The following is a 17,280-nucleotide window of genomic DNA, read 5'->3' as shown; positions in this document are numbered from 1 at the left end:
AGTAAAAACATCTCTAATTAGTGGCTAGCTGTACACTTTCACTTATTTCTGCTCCCCCCTCCCCCCATATTCCACGTGTTTTCACGAAATTGGGCCGCTTTACAGCCCATTTGTAGTCTAATCCAACTTCCAACCGGCCCAACAAATATCTGATAAGACGAGAATATGCTAAAAACGCAGGATACAGCACCCCAAAAACTGTCATGAAATGACTAAAACACCCCAAATATGGTAACAAGCTCATCGGAGCCCGAAACCCGAACGGGTCAAAATAAAAAAAAAAAAAAAGGAAAAAACATTGTCTGAAAAAGAAAAGAAAAAATCCAAAGATTTCACTCCTCTGTTTTTTACTTCATAATAATAAAACCCCGTAAACCCTTTCCTCATTTCCCTTCTTTCTTCGAGCTCACAATCACATATCACTGTAAGTCTTCAATTTTAAAACTTATGTTTTCATATATTCTTCGTATCACCAATCATAGTAATTTGGATCTGAACTCTGATTCATTCTAAATATTTTGTTTTTGTGTTCAATATGTTGTGTGAATGACCGTAAAATTTTAATCTTAGGATTCATTGTTTCTGTGTATTATGTTGTGAGAATGACTGTAAAGGTTTCATCTTTAGGCAGGGCGAATCCAGGATTTTAATTTATGAGTTCAGAATTCGAGGTGCTAGGACGGTGACGTTATGTTATCATTACATAATAAACAATTATATTAGCTGTAAAAAAACATTTTCAGCAAAACATTATAAATGCATATAACCTTTAGATAGAAAGTTGGGTTCGCAATTAAATATTTATACATATAATACAAATAAAGAGTCTAAGCAAAAGCTACTGGGTTTGTCCGAACCGGTAAGTAATAGTCTAGCTCCGTCTCTGAGTGGTCGATATAAGCTAAATTATAGCGCTAAGTTTGAAGGCAAAAAGAAAGTATAGTGCTAAGCTTTGTGAAGAAAAGGAAGAGAAGCAATATCATTTGAAGAAGCAGGGATAGTGATGCTTTACAGTAGGGACAAACTAAATAAATAGAATGATGCAGCAGAGAATCGAACTTTGTATCTCCGCATTAAAAACCTATGCTTAAAGCCCGTTGGCGTTGAATCCATTGCACCTCTTGAGATATGGGCTCAAATTAGCCATTTTGACCTGTTTTTTTTATATCTATTCATAGGCTGGGGCCAAACTTTATGGGTTCAGTCGAACCCAGACCTCATATGGATCCGCCACTGTCTTTAGGATGTATTGTTTCTCTGTTTTTTGTTGTATGACTGTCTATAAAGGTATCATTTGCAGGATGCATTGTTTCTGTGAATTGTATGTGCGAATGAATGTGAAGTTTTCATTTTTATGATGTATTGTTTCTGTGTATTGTGCTGTGTGAGTCACTGTAAAGGTTTCATCTTTATGATGTATTATAGTCTGTGCATATGTTGTGTATATACTGCAATGGTTGCCTAACTATGATGTGAGATGCTAATATTTGCTGCTAAATCTGTTTATTGAAGGAAGCAAATTAAAAGAATGGCTTATAGGCGCAACATAACGACACGAGCGAAGCTTCTTTATCAGCACCAAAAAGTTACCCCTGCATTTTCTTACTTTCATCATGATGATAATCGTAACAACCCTGAACCCGGTTTTGATAGTTCAAGAATTCCCAGTTTTTCCCAGTACCGTTACATGGGAAGTGCAAGGGGGATTAACAGCTTCAGTGGCTCAAGAAACCCATTTCAAGACAGGAGATTTTGTGCTTCAGGCCTTATGATTCCGATGAGTTATGGGTCCTTATTGACCAGGAATATGTCAACTGATATTGGTGGTGAAGCGAATAAAATAGACTACATGACTGATGTTGCTGAAGTACTGGCTGATAAGGCTGTAGAGGCTGTAGTTTCTCAAGCTCCAGCTGTGAACGAGATGGCAATTGCTGCTGCAGATTGTTATTTGCCGGTTAAGGCATTGATGTATTTGATGGATTACATTCATATGTTTACTGGGCTTGAATGGTAAGAGTAAATGATGTTGCCTCTATTTTTTTCTAATTTTCTCGCGAACATGTATTTGCTGTGACTTTTTACAGCGTGTTTGGATTGATTTAATAGGAAAGAGAAATGGCAGGTAGAGACCTATCCCCCCCCCCCAAAAAAAAAAAAAAACAAAAAAAAACGTATGGGTATCTTTATTCTTCTCTTGGTAATTTTTAGGTGAGAGAGAGAGAGAGTGATCACTAGATATAAACAACTCAATGCACTCCCGAGTTGGGGCTGGAAGAGTTCAATGAACTCTTTGTTATTCCTGAAGTCCTTTATTAAAAATATATACATCTTTTTAACTTATTCATAGAGCGTTAAAATATAGAATTTTAAGTTGAGATTATGATTGCAGTTGAAGCAGCTCACATGTATTCGATTTGGCTTGCAGAGTTTGTTCTTTTAATGTCCACAGATATTTAGCGGGACTCCATAGCTGCAGATTTATTTCATTGAAAATACTTGAACTTGCTTGGGATTTAACATTAGTAGTGCCAGACTGGTAGTAGTAGCTCTTGATTGAGAGATATGTTCGGAAGTTTGAGATTTTACATTTTAGCTGAAATACAGACTTATTTAAAAGTCTCTCTCTCTCTCTCTCTCTCTCTCTCTCTCTCTCTCTCTCTCTCTCTCTCTCTCTCTCTCTCTCTCTCTCTCTCTCTCTCTCTCTCTCTCTCTCTCTCTCTCTCTCTCTCTCTCTCTCTCTCTCTTTTGTTTCCCCGCAAATAAAGTTTGCAGAAGTTAAAATCTAGTCGTTTTGCTATGTCTAGTTATTAAATGACAACTCTTAAGGCCTTGACTTCATCTTGAAATTTTTTATGTTGTTCAGGTGGGCATCCATAATTGCTACAAGTATTATTATTCGGTTGTTAACTCTTCCAGTTATGATTAATCAGCTGAAGTCTACTTCACAACTAACGGTAAGCCTCTGTAGTGCATCTTAACCTTGCTACATGTCCCAGTTTGTTTATTTTAATAACATCTTAAGGCAGTTGGTGAAGTAACTATACTAGACTACATATTATCTTACCCTCATCATAAAAAGAATATGATCTTACCCTTTCCTTTAAAAAAAAAAAGACTCCATAGGATCTCATGTCGACATAGGACCTCCTTTATATGCACAAAATTTAATGAAGGAAAGTGAGAAGAAATTCAAGTTCAAGTATGTCAACGTATATGAGTTACAAATATCGCCGAGCAACAAAAGTTTGTCCAATTGTTTTCCTACTTGTCTTTTATTGGGCTAAAGGAACTTATAAAATCCTAACCTCACGCCAATTTCATTTGTTAGCTAGCGCTATCTTGCAGCCTGTTTTCACTCTTCAGTAATTTCTTGGTCTCTTCCAATCCTAAATTTAGACCAGAAGCAGGTAAAATAAAGCACCTGGCTCATACATCAAAGTATCTGCTAGAATGAACCCTGAGTGTCATGTATAATTGTAGCCTTGGATTGGAAATATCCTTTTTCACTTGTAACCTGAAAACCAGTGGCAATAGTGTAGTAACATTAATTAGTTAATCATGTTAAACCCATTTTTTTGTTCCGGAAGAAGTCCTTTGCAGTCATAGATCAGTATAAAAACCTGTGACTTCAAGTATTAGCAGTTTATTCTGTCTCTGCGGACCATTTAAATGACAACATCACAGTGTTTTTAGAAGCAAAAAGCACAAGGCCCATGGAGGCTGAAGAGAAAAGCATGAAGTGGAGTGCAGACTTCTCAATGAAGCGAACAATTTTTCGAAAATTTAAAGTACCAAACACAATCAATTTAGTACTATAACAATCAAAATGCAATAACAATACAAACTAATTTCAGTATCCATTACACAATAAGATTGATATTAATCCAAGTCCTCACGCATGAGAATTGACTATAACCCCTCGCTTTCTCCTGATACAAGTGAGAAGTGCACTGTACATGAATTTTTCGTTATGCCTACTTGCTCATTGCTCAAGCTTGACTTGAATAGATTTTATCTTTTTAGAGCTTAATGATCTCATATAACAACATGCCCAAGGGTGTGGCTTTGTGGTTAATGAAGTGGGTTGAGAACCTTGAGGTCTCAGGTTCAAATCTCAACTGAAGCAAAAACACTAGGTGATTTCTTTCCATCTGTTCAGGCCTTGATGGACAGAGTTACCTGGTACCTGATGCTGGTGGGAGGTGGTAGGTGTGCTGCAAGTTGGCCCGGACACCACTGTTATTAAAAATACAACATGATCACTTTTTACCATTTAATTCATTCTTGTTCAAGTGACACGCAAGTATTTAATTTGAGGCCAACTGGTTCTGTTCAATGTCTGCGCGTTATACAAAATGGAAATATGTCCTTTCAAAGACTAGGAAGTTAGGCGAGGTATACTGCCTTCTAGGTTAGTAGACCTCAAAGCTACATTTTTGTTTATCTTTATACTGCGGTTTTACACTTATCTTCTTTAACAGTGCTTGGCCTTAAAGAATGATGGCCTTATTTCCTTCTTTTGGATCTTAGTTTGTTCACTTCTTTACCTAATAAAGTGAAAAGGGAAATAAAAGAAAAAATGATTTACGTGCATCGGCATTTCTAGTTTTCTACCCCTTTTTTAATAAGTCAACAAAGTTTATTACTTTACTAATAAGCGCCAAGATTGTTGACATTCCTACTACTATGCTGGATGTGCTTGTTTTGGCTCACTTAGGTATTTTCTATTCCTAAATTTTGTTACCTTAAAGTAAATGGAATGTGGTGTCGAGCTTCTTGTTTAAACTGTTCGTTTTTTTATTATTTTATGATGGTGGTATCCGAGCCTGCTTGCACGCAGACTATTTCATCGGTTGTCCCTTACCTGTCACCAAAACAAGTATTGGGTAACTCTGCCTATGAAGGCTTTGGCAAATGAGAAGAAATCACCTAGTGTATTTTTGTCTCCATTGGGAAAGAACCTAAGATCTCATGGTTCTCCTCCCACTTCATTGATAAAGCTATTATAACTGCTAAGTGATAAAGCTACAGTAGCTTCGAGAATATCACGATGAAACCTTTTTATGTAACAAACAAAAATTTCTCAGAAGATCATGGTCAGTACTTTGGCTCGTGTTGTGGGGTTTGAGAACTAGCTGAGAAGGATTTGCTACTTGCTATAATCAAGTCTTGTGATCTTACCTCTTTGACACTTCATGTAACAGACCCCATCTAGTCTCTCCTTTTTTCTAAATATGTGCTTCTATGGTGTTTAGTCTTGTGCGCAATGCAAGCTTGGTGGTTATAGTTGTGCTTTATTTGATTCTAAAATTACACCAAGCAATCATATCAGGTGAAGCAAAAATTTTATTGACTCATTTATTCTCAAAAAAATAAAAAAGTAGCGACTCATATCATTTCATTGGCTCAACATCTCATTGATTAGAGGCCACAGAGTTCACTCTGTGTTGTTAGGTACCCTGAAGTTAGGTACAGGGTACGCTGGACACTTCTCCACGCTTAGTTGGCAGTTCAGTGTTGGCACCAAAGCACTAACACCTGCACATTAGTGTCCATGGGTTCTGAAGAGAGCAACAGTAGTATAGCTGACAAAGTGCTATATAATGTTATGCATGTATATGTTATTGATTCAGAATATGAAAATAGAAATATATGTCAAGAAATATGAATGAAATTGTAAAAGCTGTATTTTGATTTCTGAATCAAACATTTAAATTAGTCTTTTGAACTTGTTTGACATGACTCTTATTTTATATATTTTTAATTAAGTTTTTTCCATCCCTTTGTCCATATAATTGTTGTTTGTTTTTATAGTTATAGTTTTTTACTACATTTATCTTTTATTGTTTTCTTCACCTGTGCCTATCTTTAAAAAGCACTTGCTTTAAATCTGTTTTGTGCTTAAAGCCCCCAGATCTGGCGATCCTCGATACTTTTCACCTTTGACTAGCTGGTTTCACTGTAATTGAGTAAGTTCAGGCTAAATTTTCTGTGCCAAAAATAAATTTCTTTTCAAACTTCAAGAAGTAGGAAAGGGATGTCCGAACATTTAGTGTGCAGTGGATGCAGCATAGATATCTGCTCCATTGTGATTTGTGATGCCATCAAGTGATTTTCTATAGAGATTCTTTGTTTTAAAGAGAACTTTAAACATGTATTATTCAAAGGAAGGTTTAGTACATCTTTATGGTTCCAGTTGTTGCTCTTTATACTTTTCTTTCTTTCAAAAGTTATGCTTGATGGTTGATTCTCATTTCTTCATTCTTTGTTGACTTCTCTATTCATTTCATTTGCGGAGATTGTTAAAATCTGCTATGATATGTTTACCTTTACCAAAGCAAGCTTCTGTGAATTACTGTGTAGTTGGTGAAAATGTTGAAAAACCAGCTTTATGTTTATTAGAATCCATTGCGTTGTAATATTTGGTCTAGATTTATCATACACAGTACTAAAATAGAATATACATGAAAAGACTGGCAATTTTTCCTTCTTTAATCTCCTTGCTTCATCTTTGTTCCGATTTTCACTTCATTCACTGATTGTCCATTTCTTAACTTGCATGTCTTGTGCAGCTTCTGAGGCCAAAGATGGAAGAGATAAAAGAAGAGATGCAAAATAAGGTAGGTTGATACGAGTCTCCTCTCATTATCTTTCCTTTTTGATTGAGCTAGCTAATCACTTGAATGAATTTCCGACCATGTCATGTACCTTCTAGTAATGACATCTGAAAAATATTATTCTTTGTGATGGTTATCAACAACAACTATAAACCCGGTATAATCTCACAAGTGGGATCTGGGGAGCGTAGTGTATAAGTAGATCTTACCCCCTACCTTGAAGGTAGAGAGGGCTGTTTCTCATAGACCCTCGGTTCAAGGAATTGATGGTTATAAAGTAAATAAATAAATTATTCTACGTGATCCAGTTACTGAGTGTTCAATACTGCTTTAAACTTTGTTGATGGTTAAACTTTTACATGTGTCTTAGACTCTAAAACCTGCCTATTATCATCTCTAAGTAATTGATCCATGCACATATAGGCCATACTCACGTGTCTTCTTTACTGTCAGAATTTTTGCCTTAAATTATTAACAACTCATGTGTTTCCTTCCCTTTTGGAGGCAAGAATTATGTGGTTTATATTTGTACCTGCCAAAAGTTCTTCATTGGTTTATCTTTTTACTTCTTAACAGGGTATGGCGCCAGCAGCAGTTGCTGAAGGTCAACAAAGAATGAATGAATTAATGAAGGAGTAAGCAACTTTTCCTTGTTGACTCTAATGAACTACTATATGCGCTGTTTTGGACCAAAAATTCTTGAAAAACTTAACTAGCTTCTCATGTGAAAGCATTGGTGAATATAGCTACCAGGGGTAGGTTCCAGCGAGCCGGCCTTGTCACCACCATTTTTAGAAAAGTTAACCAGCTTGTCATAATCCACCAGTTATTTCTTTTTCTTCTAGTGTTCTTTTATGTTTTTTCTTCTCTTGAGCCGATTTTAGAGCTACTTTGAGTTGCATGTCTACCCCATTGCTATTCCCTTACTTAAGAATTGAACTTTCCGTTACATGCATCTGGCTTCCTTCACAACTATAATTCTGAGATCTCCGTATTCTCAGATTATTCATCTGCAGTAGTTCAGGTGAACTTCAGAATAGTAGTTTTATTAAGTGTTGCATGTTGTGCCAGTATTATTAATCTGTAGATAATGCAAATTTCTTTCAAAAGGATCGAAATGATACCTCCAGTACTTTAAGCAACTGACAAAGCTGAATGGGCATTCTGATGAGACTTGTAAATATATATGTTGTAAATCAACCATGGTAATATGCACTCTTTGAAAGATACATATTCCAATTTTTGTTGAGCTTGGTCACCTTTACATAAGTAAATATTTCCTGCGTTATAGCAGTTCAATGATGTTATTGTTTCTCTTAGCTTCACTACTTTTCCAGTTGACTTTTTCCTTGTTTCGCTTCAGTTATTTTTTGCTTTGCTACTTTAGCTCCTCTTCAACACTTTCTCAATGTTATCATTATGGTATTGGTACTTGCCGACAAATGATGATTAAACAGGTTCCTGTATCTAATTATCACTCAATCCGATTGCTGTGGAAAAACAAAACTATCTAGCCTTCAGCTTTGCTGTTTTTTTTTGCTTGTTCAAAACATACATGGTCACATATTAGCAAAACATTACACTAATTATGTGTGGTTTGGACAAGAAGTCGATGGGATGCTTTGATTATCCGATGTAGATTTAAAACATAAGTAGCTGCAGTCACATACTTCCAAAAAAATTCCTTTGATAATACTTTCGGTGAAATATTTGATATGGTGAATCCATCTCAAAAAAATATAAATATTTGATATGGTGAATGTGTTTATAAAATCAATGTCATTCTTGCAGACATGGAGTTTCAATGTTCACTCCCTTAAAGGGACTACTGATACAAGGCCCGATCTTTGTCAGTTTCTTTGTTGCTGTAAGATTATCCTGTTCTGCTATCTGTATTGTTCTTTCTCTCTATCACTCTCTGTCCCTTCCGTTATTAGACCTTCATGCCATCTCTCGAAAATGCAGATTAGGAACATGGCGGACAATGTTCCTTCTCTCAAACAGGGAGGAGCATTTTGGTTTACTGATCTAACTACTCCAGATAGTATGTATATCCTTCCAGTTTTGACGGCTTTGACATTCTGGATAACGGTGGAGGTAAAGTTATCTGTTATCTCAGTCTATTTCTTTTCATTTTATTTTTTGATTCATTGTTCTTTTTTCTAATGGTCCAATGGATTATTATTCTGTATGACTGGTGATCGTTTGATGTTGTGTTGGAATCAAATGAGAATAAAATATCTAATACTGTTAAAGAAAGAAGACAGTAGGGAAAGTTGTCCTGAAAAGATCATGAAATTTTAAATTTTTTGTATCAGAGATCCATTGTTATCTTGGAGAATCATTAAAGATATTTGTTTAGATTGCACCGAGCAGCAAAGGAATCTGCCCAAAACAGAAATAAAGGAAGAAAGGAAGTAAGGGAAAGGATAACAGAATCTGCGCCTGTAAATATGGTTTTCTTTTAGGCGCCTGTAAATATGGTTTTGTTTTAGGCACCTGTAAATATGTCGTTATCAAGTTAATGTTGAAACTTTTTATAGATCTTACGTCAGTTTTAGTTGATCTCGAGTTCATACTCTAGCCATCATTAACAGCTGTATCTGTCTTTCTTAACAGTTCTTTAGAGCATGTTATTCTGGTCAATTTTGTTGACTAGAGTTGTTCTTTTGCAGTGCAATGCTCAAGAAGGATTGGAGGGAAACCCTGCCGGTAAAACCATAAAAAATGTTTCACGGGCCTTCGCTGCGCTTACTATCCCATTCACTGCTGGTTTTCCTAAGGTGGGATATCCAACCAACTTGTGTATAATGGTTCATAGTTTATTTATCCTTTTTTCACATGATGACTGATCTGCAAAATCGGTTTACCCCAGAAGTTTATGATGTGTATTTGTTGCCAACTTCCTTTTCTCTTTTTTTTTTCCTATTCTTTTTCCTGGTAGTCTCTAATAGTAATTTTTTTTCCTTGTTGAATTGGTGGGAACATGCATAACCTTACTTCCCTTTGATGCACAAGTTTGTTTTATATATACCACTTGTATGAAAGGTATGGTGGATGGTGCATGCAGTGTTATTAAAGGCGGGCATACTTTTCCTTGCCAATGAGCGTAATTCCGAAGAGGCGACACTAAACAACTGATATTTCACTTTATCATAACTTTTTTTTAATTTCCTTGTCCATATATTTGGTATTCATGCTTATAGATATTAGTCTTGGACTACACATACATATTTGTAGTTTTTCTCCATTTGCGCCTTTCTTCATTAAAGCCCACGCTTTATTTGCGCTTTGCGCTTAACGCCCCAACAAACCTTAGAACTTTTTTGTGCTTTTTGCCTTTGATAACACTGGGTGCATGGTGGCATATTGTTGGGAAAACGAAGGACAAGGTCAAAGGATGGTGGCAGAACTATACAATTGGGGGCAGTCCAGATTTCATTCTAACTCAAAAATTGAGAAGTTTGAAAAAGGACATTACAGTTTGGAACAAGGAGTCTTTTGGCAGAGTGGAAGCACAGAGGAACAAACTGCTAGAGGAACTCGCATTATTAGAACAAGCAACTGAAACAAGACATATGTCCCAAGCAGAAAAGGAGAAATCCATGCAGCTGAAATTGGACCTCAAAAGAATGGCAAAGGCTGAGGAAGTCTCATGGAGACAAAAGTCCAGGTGTCTTTGGCTCAAAGAAGGGGATAAGAACACCAAGTTCTTCCAAAGAATGGCAAACTCCAATAGAAGAAATAACATCATAGATAAGCTAATGATAGAAGATGAGCTATGTGAAGACAAGGAAGTCATTAAAGCAGAAATTTTGAGTTTCTATCAAGACCTTTACACTGAGAATGAACAATGGAGGCCAGAATATAACTGTTCAAATCTACCAAGTCTTTCTCCCACAGAGAAGGCATGGTTAGAGAGAGATTTTGAGGAAGATGAGGTGTGGGCTGCAATCAACTCTTGTGCTCCAGACAAAAGTCCAGGTCCGGACGGTTTTACAATGGCTTTTTTTCAAAGGTCATGGGTCTTTGTTAAATCGGATTTAATGGGTGCTCTTAATCATTTCCATCAACACTGTTATATGGTGAGGTTCAATAATGCTTCACTGTTGCAAGCACCGGTGAGTATCACAGAAAAACTGGAGCGACTTCAAAGGAACTTTCTGTGGGATGCGGCGGATGGAACTAGAAAGTTTCATCTAGTGAATTGGCAGACAGTCACTTCCCCAAAGAAGTGGGGTGGACTTGGAGTGAAAGATCTTAGGGTATTTAACAGAGCTTTAATGGGAAAGTGGTTGTGGAGATTCGGGGTAAAATAGCATGCTCTATGGAGGGAGATCATAGTAGAAAAGTACGACTCAACGGGAGGGGGTTGGAGGACCAAGGCGATCACAACACCTTTCGGGTGTGGCATGTGGAGGAGCATCATGAAGAATTGGGAAGCATTCAGTGGCAACATCACTTACAGGGTGGGAGATGGAAGGAGAATCAGCTTTTGGAATCATAGGTGGTGTGGAGAGGATACTCTGAGAGTCTCCTTCCCCCACGTCTTCAGAGTTTCAAACCAGAAAGAACTGATGGTCCAACAGATTCACAAGGAGCATGAAGGGGGGTAGTATGGGACATCTCATTCAGGAGGAACATGCAAGATTGGGAGATTGCGGAGCTCCAAGTTTTGTTGGCGCTGCTATACGGGCAAGACAGGCTTCAGCCATCCTGCGACTCTTGGAGATGGGGCTTGCGTGGCGATGGTTTCTTCACCGTAAAGTCCTTTTACTAGAGTATGTTGGTGAGAGAGGAGACCACTTTTCCATACTCCCCGATCTGGATTCCTAGGGCGCCCACGAAGGTGTGCTTTTTTGTATGGCTAGCGGCAAGGGGAGTGATCTTGACTGCTGAAAATCTCCGAAAGAGGGGAATTACACTTGTTAGTTGGTGCTACATGTGCAAAAGCTCAGGGGAAGAAGTTGATCACCTTATGTTGCATTGCCCTGTGTCCTCTGCTTCGTGGAGGGTAATCCTGAATCTTTTTGGTGTTCAATGGGTGATGCCAAGCACTGTAAAGGAAATGTTACATAGCTGGGGCGGTTTTCGTAGAAGAAGAAAGCAGAAGGCGTGTAAGTTCGCCCCGTTAGCTCTCATGTGGGTAGTATGGGGGGAGAGAAATAGGAAAGTTTTTGAGAAGATTGAGTCTCCTTTTTCACATCTTAAGAATAGTCTTTTATCTTTGATCGCTTTTTGGTGCACTCATTTAGCCCCTACTTGTATAGAAGATTGAGCGTTTTTTTGTAGAGAATCATGTTTTAATGTAAATTCTCTACGTCTTTGGTATACTTCGTGTATACGTGAGTTCTCTCCCTTTTGATTAATACAATTTACTTTATCAAAAAAAAAAATTGCTCTAGTTCCCAAGAGGAAAGGTGCTATAGAGCTTAGAGATTTTAGGCCATAAGTCTCATTGGAAGTGTCTATAAGATAATTGCTAAACTCCTAGCTGAGAGGATCAAAACAGTCATCGACAAGCTGATTTCAAAAGAGCAAAATGCTTTTTTGAAAAATAGACATATCATAGATGCATCATTGATAGCTAATGAGCTGCTAGATGGGAGGTTGAAAAGTGGTGTTCCAGGTATTCTTTGTAAGTTGGACATAGAAAAGGCCTGTGATCAAGTTAATTGGTCCTATCTTCTTTCTATTTTGAAAGGAATGGGGTTTGGTGACAGATGGATAAGATGGATCAGGTACAACCTTACTACTGTTAAGTATTCCATCTTGGTGAATAGAGCTCCAGTTGGTTTTTTTTCACCACAGAAAGGAATTAGACAAGGAGATCCACTTTCTCCTTTTCTTTTTATCCTTGCAATGGAGGGTTTGAGCAGAATGCTTGATAAGGCAAAACAAATGCAGTGGATTGAAGGGTTCAGGGTGGGAAACAACACAGTTGACCTAGTTGACCCAGTTGCAGTGTCACATTTACTCTATGCAGATGATACTTTAATCTTCTGTGGGGCGGAGAAGCTTCAGGTTCAGTACCTAAATTTGACTTTACTGATTTTTGAAGCTATCTCAGGATTACACATTAATATGCAAAAAAGTATGATTTACCCTGTGAATACAATGCCTAACTTGGAAGAGTGGCTAGTATTATGAGTTGTGTAATTGGCTCATTTCCAACAACATATCTAGGCCTTCCACTGGGAGCAAAATACAAAGCAATAGGGGTTTGGAATGGAGTTCTTGAGAAGGTGGAAAAAAGATTGGCAACTTGGCAAATGCAATACCTATCCATGGGAGGAAGAATGACACTGATCAATAATGTCTTGGACAGCCTACCAACCTATATCATGTCCTTATTCCCTATGCCTAGAAAGATCCAGAGACAACTGGACAAAATCAGAAGATCCTTTCTTTGGAAAGGGAACAGTGAAGGCCACAAGTTTCATCTTGTAAAATGGTCTAAGGTAATTCAACCTAAAGATCAAGGTGGATTGGGTGTTAGAGACTTAGCCAAGCACAATAAGAGTTTGCTTATGAAGTGGTGATGGAGATATGGTAGGTAGGAACATGTTTATGGAAGGCAGTAGTGAATGCCAAGTACGGGAAGCTAAACCACTGGAGTACCAAACAGAGTAGAGCCCCTCATGGTGTTGGTCCTTGAAAATTTATCAACAGTCTGAAAGAGGAATTTCGGGACGTTTCATTTAGAATTGGAGATGGCACCTCAGTTAGGTTCTGGAAGGATAAATGGCTTCACAATCAACCATTAAAAGACACTCATCCAGCCCTGTACCAGATAGCAGTCGATCCGGACTCAAAAGTTGCCCAATGTAGATCAAGGAACATATGGGACCCCCTCTTCAGAAGACACATGCAGGAATGGGAACTTGGGGAACTCTTTGATCTTTTCCGACCACTGGAAAGCTTTCAAATGAATACACAAGCTCAAGACAGTTTAAGGTGGGGCAATCTGAACGAAGGTTGTTATTCAGTCAAGGAAGGATACAAGAAATTGTGTGCTAGCAATGAAGTAACTGAGCTTTGGCCATGGAAGCTCATTTGGAAGACAACTCCCCACAAAGGTCATGTGCTTCACCTGGATAGCTCTTAAAGGTGCGATTTTAACCCAAGACAACTTGTGTAGAAGGAATTTCCAGCTGGTGAATAGATGTTACATGTGTCTAGACAACTCAGAATCTATAAACCATTTGCTATTACACTGCAGAGTGGCTGCAGATTTGTGGCACATGTTCCTTTCAACGATTGGCATAAGTTGGACAACACCACAAGGGATAAAAGAAGCAGTTGAAAGTTGGAGTCAGTGGAAAGTTGAGAGAACCATCAAGAAGATCTGGCAGATGATCCCAGCAAGTATATTTTGGTGTATTTGGGCAGAAAGGAATCGCAGATGCTTTGATGGAATATCCACTCCCAACAGCTACCTGAAAGCAAAGTGCCTTAGGAATCTATATAGTTGGAGCAACCTTTCCTCTGTAAATGATTTAATTCCATTTCTAGATTTTATTAGCTCTCTGTCTTTGGCTTGATTGACAACCAAAGGCTTTTGGTGATTCTAGTTTTAGCTCCCTGGTCAGAATTGTATTTTTGTGTAAATGGAGCTAACCAACCTCTTTTGTAATGATTTGCATCTTCCTGATGCCAGCAATATGACACCTTACTTCATCAAAAAAAAAACTAAGGATACAAGCTTCGCCTGTCAAACTTGAATTTTGATGTTCATATTTGCTGGCTATATAGATCTTTTGCTGAAGATGAATTGGCTGTTTCGTGAAGGAAATCAAGATGAATAATTAAATTGGCTCCTCTTTAATTTTTATAGTTTCTTTGATGGCCTGCCAGCTGTATGTTTATCCATTTGCAGATTTGAAACGTACCAAGTGTTTTTTTTCCGCTTTCTTTTATCCATTTTATCATTTTAAACATTCTATCTTTACTTAAATTTTAATCTCACCTGGACTTTTATGTTTGATAAATTGCTCGGGCATACTCAAGTACTCAAGATTATGTAATTTCAGTTTTAGTCTTTGAGCATGCAATCAGCATGTCAAAAACAGTAAAACACCTGTTCCACATGCCTAGAGAGATGTGGGAGAGAGAGAGAGAGAGAGAGAGAGAGAGAGAGAGAGAGAGAGAGGTTCTAATATTGCTGGAACACGTTCGTCAAAGATATTGTCATTGTGATTGGCCGTATGTGGGTGTTGCTACTAATGCCTTGCTGGATTTTCTTGAGATTGTTAATAGGCATAGTTTTATCAAGAATGAATCATCCATCTTTTGCAACAAAAAGGTTGGGCATAATCGAGAATCTTGTACATTGTTTACATCTGTTACATGCATGTTGTATTTCATGGATGTTTCTTTTCTTGTGCATGTGTATATGTGCAACATAATCCTTATACATGCTGTTTCATGTATGGTATTTGTTTGATTATTCATAATGATTTGTTCGTTCATGACATTTGAATAATTGCAGGCAATATTCTGTTACTGGATAACTTCAAATCTCTTTTCACTCTCCTATGGTTTGGGTTAGTATGCTCCTTTCATTCATGGTGAAATATTCATCTGCTCATTGCAATCTTTGCTTTTCAAAAGTGAAATTTGGAATTTGCTATGGTGAAGTAAACGCAATCTCTCTATAACATGTCTCTCTTTTCATCGTGTGTGTCAGTGATAAAAAATCACGCAGTCAAAAAGAAACTAGGTATTCCTATAATACCTTTCAGTCCTCCAAAAGAACAAAAACCGGGAGTCCCATTTTTTGAAGCACTTAAGAAATACGCAGCAGCACAACAATACGTAGCAGCGAAGCAGCGCGCAGAAAACCAGCAGCCGGCTGTATCATCGCCTCCTTTGGAAGAATCAAAACCCACAAGTAAACGAGTACCATCATCGTCAGTCCTTAGTCAAAGGATCAGAAGTTTAGAGAAAGAAGTGAAAGAAAGAAAGAAGAACAAGAAGAGGTGATAGGAGGATATTGGTAAAACTTGATTGCTAGTTATAGGTTATCGATAGTTCATATACGCAATTAAAAGCTGTATTTGTTGAAATAATCGAGGCAGAGAAGCTCAATGATTTTTGGCAATTTAGTGAGTTTGCACCCTTGAGGGTCTTGGGGAGTAAGCAAGTTTTGTTTTCTTTCAAAGTATATCTCATAGAGATAACTGTAACCATAATATCTTTATTTCTCCGCATCAGTCATAATTGGAGAAAGATTATCCCTTTAAAAAGCTTGTAATGTCGCTGTAATTGGCAAATCTCTCTAATGCTATTTGCAATTGTGAGGCAAAATACTCTAATGCTAATCTGTTGGAACTAATTGGAAATGTTCCAAGTTTATTATTAATGATTATATTTCTCGTGGAGGAAAGTGTTGCTTCAGTAATGAACAGCGAGGATCGTTGTACCTCAACAACTAATGCATTATATAGAGTTTTGTTACAGCTGAGAAATGATCTTGGGCTCAATATTTTTGGTAGAAAATGTAGTGTTGGAATCATGTTCTAAAACGCAATCAATAACAAAAATAATCGTGTTTGGCACGCACAATATCTTCAGACTGTTGAAGGATCTAAAATTTTACTAGCACTCACTTTTATTTATCTTTAAACAAATGTAACAGCAGTGGCAATGTGTGAAATCTGTATTCATTTGTTTTCAAAAAGGGAAGAGGATAGCTGCAAAAGAAATGTACGTATATTTTGCTTTTAGTCGAATACTACTCTACTATGTAATATAATTTTAGGACTCTATTTCAGAAAATAAATAAACATTTCTTCTTATAGTAGCGGGCAGCTTTGTTATCTACTGAACTTAATACTTACAAATTTATTTGTAAAAATATATTAAAACTGCAATAAATACTTTTAAAATATAACGAATTTTTAATGTATGAATCTTAAAGGTTGAATCCGATATAGCTGAAAAATTATGTAGAGCACAAGATTTGTGTTAGAATGGGAAGTCAGGATTGAAATCTTAGTGTGACAAGAAACGCTAGTTGATTTGCATAAACTTTGACAAGTAGTATTACTCGAGACTTATTCTAGTGGGAGGCAATTACCCGGTAAAACTTTGCATAATCTTTTCAAGAGGCATTGGGTACACGAGTAGATCTTAGTATTGCATTTCATCCACAAACATGCAGTCAGTCAGAACGTACAATACAGATCTTGAAGGATATGTTGAGAGCTTGTATTCTTGAGTTTGGAGGTAATTGGGACGCATATCTACCTTTAACTGAATTTGCTTACAATAATAACTTCCAATCCAGTATTCAAATGGCACCGTACGAAGCATTATATGGTAGAAAATGTCGTTCTCCTATCGGACGGTTTGAAACTAGTGAGACTAACTTATTGGGATCCGACTTAGTACAAGAAGCTATTGACAAGGTCCAGTTGATCAGACAGAGATTACTCACAACTCAAAGTAGACAAAAGTCTTATGCATATAAGAGAAGAAAAGATTTGGTGTTCACAATTGGGGACAAAGTGTTCCTACCAGTCTCCCTTATAAAAGGTGTGATGCAGTTTGGGAAAAGAGGCAAGTTGAGTCCCAGGTTTATAGGACCGTATAAGATACTAGACCGAGTGGAAGCTATGGCTTATCGTTTTGCACTTCCTCCTGAGTTGTCTTTTAT

The 17,280-nt window shown here is 37.3% G+C and overlaps 1 protein-coding gene across 2 annotated transcripts; it reads left to right on the top strand.

Moving 5' to 3' along the window:
- The first annotated feature begins 300 nt into the window (after window positions 1-300).
- Window positions 301-15,929, top strand: LOC107804881 (mitochondrial inner membrane protein OXA1-like). Of its 2 annotated transcripts, none has more exons than XM_016628821.2 (10): window positions 301-424; window positions 1,513-2,013; window positions 2,867-2,957; window positions 6,576-6,623; window positions 7,197-7,255; window positions 8,412-8,487; window positions 8,586-8,717; window positions 9,296-9,403; window positions 15,112-15,166; window positions 15,310-15,929. In XM_016628821.2, the coding sequence occupies exons 2-10, from the start codon at window positions 1,529-1,531 to the stop codon at window positions 15,603-15,605; spliced, it is 1,350 nt and encodes a 449-aa protein (XP_016484307.2). In that variant the 5' UTR covers window positions 301-424; window positions 1,513-1,528; the 3' UTR covers window positions 15,606-15,929. The 2 variants fall into 2 exon arrangements, with proteins under 2 accessions (XP_016484307.2, XP_016484308.2); XM_016628822.2 differs by having other exon boundaries at window positions 308-424; window positions 1,517-2,013.
- Window positions 15,930-17,280: the final 1,351 nt, after the last annotated feature.

This window comes from Nicotiana tabacum, chromosome 23 (genome assembly GCF_000715075.1).
Source record: "Nicotiana tabacum cultivar K326 chromosome 23, ASM71507v2, whole genome shotgun sequence".
NCBI classification, from domain to species: domain Eukaryota; kingdom Viridiplantae; phylum Streptophyta; class Magnoliopsida; order Solanales; family Solanaceae; genus Nicotiana; species Nicotiana tabacum.
Note: the sequence above shows the minus strand (reverse complement) of the source record. Positions and strands in the feature narration are given on the sequence as shown.

Bases quoted from the DNA above. Each gene is read 5' to 3' on its own strand.
- LOC107804881 (XM_016628821.2), top strand. From the start codon at position 1,529: ATGGCTTATAGGCGCAACATAACGACACGAGCGAAGCTTCTTTATCAG. The intron at 8,718-9,295 runs GTAAAGTTATCT...GTTCTTTTGCAG, and splicing joins CATTCTGGATAACGGTGGAG to TGCAATGCTCAAGAAGGATT. The intron at 9,404-15,111 runs GTGGGATATCCA...GAATAATTGCAG, and splicing joins TCACTGCTGGTTTTCCTAAG to GCAATATTCTGTTACTGGAT.